Source organism: Nelusetta ayraudi, unplaced genomic scaffold, assembly GCF_046127955.1.
Source record: "Nelusetta ayraudi isolate G7.1 ecotype Tasmania unplaced genomic scaffold, CSIRO-AGI_Nayr_v1 ptg000070l, whole genome shotgun sequence".
Lineage (NCBI taxonomy): Eukaryota > Metazoa > Chordata > Actinopteri > Tetraodontiformes > Monacanthidae > Nelusetta > Nelusetta ayraudi.
Genome location: NW_027466120.1, coordinates 8,360,219 through 8,367,895, shown reverse-complemented (window position 1 = coordinate 8,367,895; position 7,677 = coordinate 8,360,219). Strand labels below are relative to the sequence as shown.

Below are 7,677 nucleotides of genomic sequence, written 5' to 3'. Positions count from 1 at the left end.
AACAACAACAACAACAACAACAGGTCGACACCTGATGGGAAAAAAAAAACAGCAACAGCAACAACAAAAATCCCTTTACGTCATGACCATTAAGTTAAAAAGTGTATTGCAATATGAACAAACTCCTGAGAGAAAACATATCAGACAAGGAACAACATTTTGTCTGTTTTTTGTTTTTTTTTTAATTAAAAAACAAAACAAAACAAAAACACCAAGAAAGACACCTCCAGTTGTAACTTTTTAAAAAATATGCCGACGTGCCTTCGCTCCTTGGTCTGTAGGTAGCAAGATGAATTAAAATTAAAGCTGCGAGCAGCGTTTAAAGGACTGAGCCTGCCGTGGCGCGAGGTTTAGTCCCAGGACTCTACAACCTTCCTTGAGAGCTCTATGGTCATTGAAGTGTTTTTTTTTTCCACCTCTAGGTGGCACTCTGGAGCATCTAGAGTTTCCATTTCTTCATTGGATGTCATTTTTTCACAGGCAAAACCAGTTCTCAGTCTTCGTGCAGCCCCTGGTTGGTTGTTTGGTCGGTTGGTCGTTCTGTCAGTCGGTTGATTGGACGGTCAGTCGGTTGGTTGGTCGGTTGGTTAATTGGTCGGTCGGTTGGCCGGTCAGCTGTTGTCGGTGAAAACTTGTCCCAGCACCGATAGCCGAGCGCTGAACGGCTGCACCGGACACGTCAACGCGGGCGCCGTCTTTCTCTCACCTGCTTTAAGTGCGATGCTCTCTGATTGGCTGGGGGGAGGCTGTTCAGTCTGTTTGGCGGGTGGCTCTGATTGGCTGCTGCTGCTGCTGCTGCCCCGCCCCTCCGCCGCCGGTCGGGACAGCCTGAGCAGCAGGTCTCGGAGCTCCTGGCGGTCGTGGGCGTGGCGGCTGCAGCAGTAGAGCGCCGCCGGGTCCAGAGGGTGGGCCTCTGTGTTGAAGATGTAGCCGCCGGCGCCCAGGACGCACTCGCCGCCCTCGCCCCCCTCCTCCCAGGACGCCGAGCCCTGGCTCTCGCCGCCGTGCAGGAAGTGGGCGGGGTCAAAGAGGAGGTAGAGGTACTTGATGGTCTCGGCGAGGAAGAAGGACTCCATCCGGTTGTCCAGCTGGTGATCTCGCACGTCTTTGACCTGTGGATGCACAATAGGAAACAATCAATGGAATGACAAATACAACTCTTCATTCCAACGTTTTTGTCTTGGTGGGCCAAACAATTTGTTTGTTCTGCTCATATTTCATGTCCAAGCTCCCTGACCTCTCTTCTTTATTTTCACTCCTTCATATATATCTGTCATTCCCATTGTGTTAAAGGTTTTTGAAAATAATGGACCTGATTTATTAGTATTTTGTTGAGCTTTGCTGAAATAAAAAACATATTGTGAGCAGCCAAAAATGCGACTGTGTGAAGTCTGAAAGCCAACAGTGTATTTTAATGGCCTCTCTAAATAAAACTAAACTAAATACTTTACTAAAACTGCATTGTTGCGTTAGTGAGATTAGAAATTTGTTTAGCTTCAATTTATTGGACAAATTTAATTTGAACAGGTTTGCGTTACATTTAGATTATGTTTAACTTTACTTTGTTAGTCTCATTTCCTTTCACCAGTAACTGAGGCTCTTACAGAAGCGTATCCACACGGTGTCTTTGCGATCTTCTCTATGGACTCGAGAGCGTCGAGGCCCAGCTGCAGGTAGGTGTGGTCGCCGGTGGCTCTGAACAGGTACATGGCACTCTCAATCAACTCTGAAATAAAACCCAAACGCGCAGGCCTGCTTTGAGTGGACATTAAAACATTTTAAATCAAACACTTACATTTCATACAGTTGCAGTGAAAGACTTATTCATCTGTCAATGTGACGTACATAACTTGTAAAAAGTCCAACTGTCCATATGATGTAAATACCTTGTTTTTATTCCTTTATTACTTTATCAGTATTTTATTTCTTTATTTATTTTTAATTAATACAATTGCTCTTCTCTTTGCACTATATTGCTGCTGGAATCATGCGGATTTTCCCAACGTGGGATTAATAACGACATTGTTCTTCCAATGAATCATTTAGCAACTGGGATGATAGAATCGTTAATGTGGACCCTGCAGTGAATATCTGGCCAGTCATTGTTAGAGGGAAATATCTATTAGTCCGTGCTAACATTCAGGTTGGTGCTGTTGTGTTATTACAATTAGATTACAAGTCCCGTGAGCCCACCTGGTCTCAGTGGGTACCCCTCCCTCTTGTCCACTGTGAAACCATGGGGGATGCTGTAAAACTCTGGAAGTCCTCCAAACTGTCTCCATACAGAATAATAATTCTGGAAGGTCCTCACTGCGCTGTCAAGGTTGCCCAGAAGAGACTGAAAGACACCAAACAGCCGTCAGACTGGAAATGAAAGCGCTGTGTGGAAGCTCTGTTCTCCACGGGCCTCCTTCCCACCTGCAGACCAGGCCAGAAGGCCTCCAGGGACTGGAACACCGGCATGGACACGGTGCCTTTGTGCATCTGCACCCACAGGTACCAGTCATCGAAGCGGGTGTAGTTCTGGATCGCCCGGTCGTACTCTGACAAAGGCACAGAGAGCATTCACGCCTTCACCAGCTGAAGTCACTGTCGGCGTTTGCGTGCAACACCTCGCTCGAGAGAGACCGTGAGACAGACGCGTCTGAGCAGTTACCCAGGAACATGTTGAGGAGCTCCTCATCCTGCAGCATGATGGCTCCTTTCACCAGGTACTCAAAGTAAGAGTCGACGCCGGCGCCAATCCCAGCGTCCTGAGCCACCCACTTCTGAGACTGGACGTCGATGTGGTTCCCCACCTGGATGGGATGGGATGGGAAGGGTGTGGAGACCAGGAGGGGAAGGAGAGACGCAGGCAAGGAGAGAAGTGATGGGCAAATAGACAAAAAAAAAAAAAGGGGAAAAGAAAACAGAATGCTGTTTTTTCTGAACCACATAGCACCCGTGGTGGCACAGCGAGAAGGAAAAACATCCACCCGTCGGCTTCCTGCGGCCGACTAGACGAGCGGTGCAATTAGAGTGGACTAGTTACCAGTCCGATGTCAGATCTGGTCTTCCACAAGGCTCGCAGGGCTCGGCGAGCCGTGTCCTCGAACGTCTCGTCTCCCGTCAGTCGACTCAGCGCGGCAAACTCCAGGATGAAGGTCCCCACGCCGGCTGTGCACGTGACGGGCGTCTCGGTGGGACTGACGCCGTGCAGGAGGTTGACCGTTCCGTACGGCATGCCGGTGGAGGTCTGGAACGCTGCGGCGCACCAGTTGTATGTGTCAGGGCCGGTTTAAAGTGACGTACAGCACAAGAGTGACGGGGAAAACGGCTTCGCTCAGGCTGTCCAACAATTTACATACTAAATAATATAAAATACTGTAAATAATATGAATAATATAAAACTAATAAATCAATAAAAAACATTTGTATTCCTAAAAAAATAAGATTTTTTGTAACATGCAATGTTTGACAAGATTGATAATGTTGGTTTAGACGGCCATTTTTTTTTTTTACTTAATAATGAATCAGTGATGAATCTATTTTATTCTTTATTCTTTAATGTATTTATTCAAAATGTTAATAAAATAAATTTCATTGCGCCTCCTCTGTGTAAATTGTGCAATGACACATCAGACCACCAGGTGCTGCTGTTGGATGTCAGAGCGATGCTGGAGGAGAAATATTTGCTGTAATTAAATTGAATTTAAGCTTTTGAGGGTTTTTTGTGTTTTTGTTTGTTTGTTTGTTTGTTTGTTTGTTTGTGGTGTTGGGATGGTGAGGCGCCGCGCTGGACACTGACTGCTCTCTGATGACATCACCATTGACGGACTGATTCATACCAGGGAGAAGCTTCCTGGCTGCGTCTTCTGCCATCCTGAGCAGCGGACCTGCACACGGCCAGCCAGGCTCCAGCTCCATGCCGGCCCGGCCAGCCAACAGGTGAGCAGACAGCAGACCCCCCACCACTGCAGACACACATGCACAGAGTGACGGTTCACTACGACACACACACACACACAGAGGGCCGCGGCTGAGCTGAGGACATTCCACACCCTCCTCTCGCACCTCGGATGTTGGTTTCGAAAACGGAGGCGTTGACGTCGATGTCAAAGTCAACCGTGTCCTGCAGGAGCGACGCCACACGCTGGAACTCAGTGTGGTTCCCCAGAACCTGCGAGCACATGTGGACACGAACGGTCACATTCCTGTCATTAAATCACCAAACATGAACACAGTACGACTTTTTAGCATTAGCGGAAGATTAAAATAATCCCAAAACAAGATGTACCGATGACAGTAAATCAGGATAAGAAAAAGAGCTTACCAGCAGAGTGTCAAGAGCATCAATCAAAGTGAGAGAGAAACTGGGAGACAGAAATAGTAAAGATAATGTTTAAAGTTCAATTTCATACATTCTAGGGAGCAAACTGCTCAATGAAAATCATGCAAGTCAGAAGAGGCCAAAATTGTGCTGATTGTTTTTTTCACTTTCGAAATCTGTTTTCATTTGACTTCTTAATCATTTTTGGTGAAATTCATCATTAACACAATAATTTAACCAACATGTCTATTGGTTTCCTGGTCACATCTTTGCTCAAATGACTCCAAACTAAACTTGACAAAATGAGAAAGCGTCACCTTACCTGCCCCAGGTGTCCTGTCCATCACATGTGAGTGGGCGGAGCTCATCGTAGGGAAACGCGTTCTCGAGGTAGCTGCTGTAGGCGTGGTAGAACATGCTCTTGATGCGCTGCCTAGAAAACAGAGCCGTTTAAAAAGGTTTAGTCTTTGTTGCGAAGCCTGGGGGAACTTCATGCAGTCTGTCACAGAAGTATTACCTTGTGGAAATATTTAGGTTTTGTGCACAAAATCTCAAACTTTAGCCTAGTGAACGTGAAAACATTTATGTATATATATATATATGTACACACATATAAATTATTTGCTATATGCAGTAGCCTATAATTAGCATTTCCCTTTCATGTCTAATGCAACAACTTAATTCACTTCCTGGAACAGGGCTTGAAATGACTGACGCATAAGTGCTTCGCTAGGTGCAGGTCCTGCACAACAAAACCTTAAGTACATAAAGCTTTGTCCACATTTACGCAGCAATTTTCAAACCTATTGTTCCAGCACTTTATATATGAAAAGAAAAAAATCCAATTACACCTCGACAATAGAAAAATAAACACATTTTCAGCCCATCACGCACTAACACGTCAAAGTAAAAGAACACACAATTCAATTAGACGACTGGATAAAAGTGGAACTAGGACACTATTGGAAAAAGACTAATAACAATAGTCATTGGCAACAGTAATAGAAAAACAATTTAGAACAAGAGGGAGAAGCGTGTTAACTGACAATGAAGTTGAGTTACTTTTTTGCATCCATCACATGGAAACATAAGGTTAATAATAAACAATACAAGAAGAATAAAATACCACCTGCGCCTCTCATCGTCATTGTAGTGGGAATAGAGATGTTTGGCAACCTAGTTTTGCATCTGTCCTATTGCTTTAGAAAATATCCAGACATTGCACAGAAAAGAAGACATCCACAGAAAAAAAAAGGGAGAAGCTAAAACAATGTGTATGAAAAGGCCAAACTGCTCAGAAAATGCAGCATCGGTACAAAAAACACCCAATCATGCACAAGCGGAAAAGATGTAAAAATACACAGTTTTCATTATGGTCCTTGTCTCAAAATGAGAAAACCACGTCGTGTGGGAAATCACATGTTGTTGATCATCATCACAAGGTGGCCTTCACCACTGAAATATATTCATGGCATATATGCAGCCTTCTGAGCTGTAAGTTCCTCCTCTCAGCCAGGTGCCCTCACGGTGAGGGAGTCACTGGAAATTAGCAACTGTAAATTGGTAAATTAGTAGATTTTTTTAGTGCAAAAACTGAACTTGTGTGAACTGCAAATGTGCAGAATCTTGTGTATGCGATTTCTCAAAGACTAAATCAGTGTCTCGCATCCGTTTTCACACGTCTTATTTCTACCTCGAGAAATAAGGCTCATAAAGGAATCTCAAAAAGGAAATAGTCAATTTTATTTTAAAAACTATCACTAAATAACGGTCGATTTCATTTAAAATGAATAGCCATAACTGTCCCCTGATTAAACTAAAGCTGACATCTTTATTTAAACAAACAAACAAACAAACAAACAAACAAACAAAAGAAAGAAAAGTTTTCCAGATACCCGTGTGTTTGAGTGAACACTTCTGAAAAAATTGAAGGACACTTAAAGCCACCTGTCTTTCCTTTCGGTAGCTTTAAATCTGCCAGCAAAGTGACAATGTTGTGTTGGTCTGTGAGATATAATCCACATACCTGATGTCAGCCATCTCCCCATCGGTGAACTGATGAGGCGCCACATTCTCTAACAGCCACACAAGTAACGTCACATATATGACGGGGCGCATGGATGTGCACGAAGAACGGACAGGGGAGTGCAAAAAGTCAACGTGTACGCAGGTCTGCTATGAATAAAAATAAATAAAGGTAAGGAGCTAGAGGAGTAAACAGGAACATGAATGCGTTGAGTGCACTGACAGCTCTGTCATCATTCGTCGGCAGGCAGACAGGAAGTGAACTAGTTGCGCATGCTCGGTCTTCTTCTTCGTCTGTTGGGCTTTTTGTTGGCGGTTGGCGAGTGGCGTTCTGGTGCATTACCGCCACCACCTGATATGGAGTGTGGGTCAGAAAGAAAGTGACTACGGACAAGAAAAAAAAAAAAGAAAAGAAAAGAAAAAAGAAGAAGGAAGAGACGGAAACCCGAAATCTTCTCAATCGATAGTAACTCTAAGATCAATATGCCGCCTCTTCTTGAGCTCGGTTGCAAAAAGACTGTCAAATCAAAATCATATTCGTGGTCTTTAGCTCAGACCGAGTGATCCTCTCAAACCTCTTTTTTTTTTATATAGCATTGGATTACATGTTTATATTTTGTAATCGTGTCTACAATTGTCACATCTGCCCGTGTCATGTTTCCTCGTCATGAGAACTGTCGAGTTCAGTCCAGCGTGTCCAAACTTTAGTCTTGGTTGCTGTTTCCTCTTCCCTCTTCCGTCCCACTCTCCCCTGCATTCTCAACTCTGAACCACCATCCTGTCCTCTCTTCCTTCCATCCCTTTTGCCATTTTCATAATTTTCTGAGTAAAACAGATTTCTTTTTTTTACCAACACAACACCACCTGTAACCGAAAACCACAGCAGTATAAAGTCAGTCAGTCAGAAACTTAGGGAGGGGATGGGGGTTTGGTCTTGTCTGCGTGCGCCTATATCCTGTAACCACAACCATAAAAGGCAGACAAAAAAGAAATGGCAAGAGTAAAGTCCAGGGTTTCTGGCACTGAAGGAGCAGCATTGTGTAACTGTTTTAAGAACAAACAACGTTCACCAGTCAGGACCTGAAGCATTTGCATGTTCCTTTTTGCGAGGAAGCGGATCCCTGTGACTCTGGTCTTTTCAGGAACCTTAGGTATGCCCCCACCCACCCACCCACCCCCATCTATCTATCTATCTATCTATCTATCTATCTATCTATCTATATGTCTAGAGTTTCACAGGTATCAGCGGTGATGAGTTCAACTGACCAGGATTAAAGGAGCGTTTCACCGTATTGGCGAAGAAGTTAAAGAAAAGCTGGAAATAGCTGACGCAGTCAATAAAG

At 44.2% G+C, this 7,677-nt stretch overlaps 1 protein-coding gene across 1 annotated transcript; it reads right to left on the bottom strand.

The window, feature by feature from the left end:
• Nucleotides 1-204: 204 nt before the first annotated feature.
• edem2 (ER degradation enhancer, mannosidase alpha-like 2) lies at nucleotides 205-6,598 on the bottom strand. Its single transcript, XM_076042372.1, has 11 exons — nucleotides 6,336-6,598; nucleotides 4,632-4,742; nucleotides 4,313-4,352; nucleotides 4,054-4,159; nucleotides 3,828-3,953; nucleotides 3,032-3,243; nucleotides 2,657-2,798; nucleotides 2,419-2,543; nucleotides 2,194-2,338; nucleotides 1,605-1,726; nucleotides 205-1,112 (listed from the first exon to the last, which is right to left on the bottom strand). The coding sequence occupies exons 1-11, from the start codon at nucleotides 6,425-6,427 to the stop codon at nucleotides 612-614; spliced, it is 1,722 nt and encodes a 573-aa protein (XP_075898487.1). The 5' UTR covers nucleotides 6,428-6,598; the 3' UTR covers nucleotides 205-611.
• Nucleotides 6,599-7,677: the final 1,079 nt, after the last annotated feature.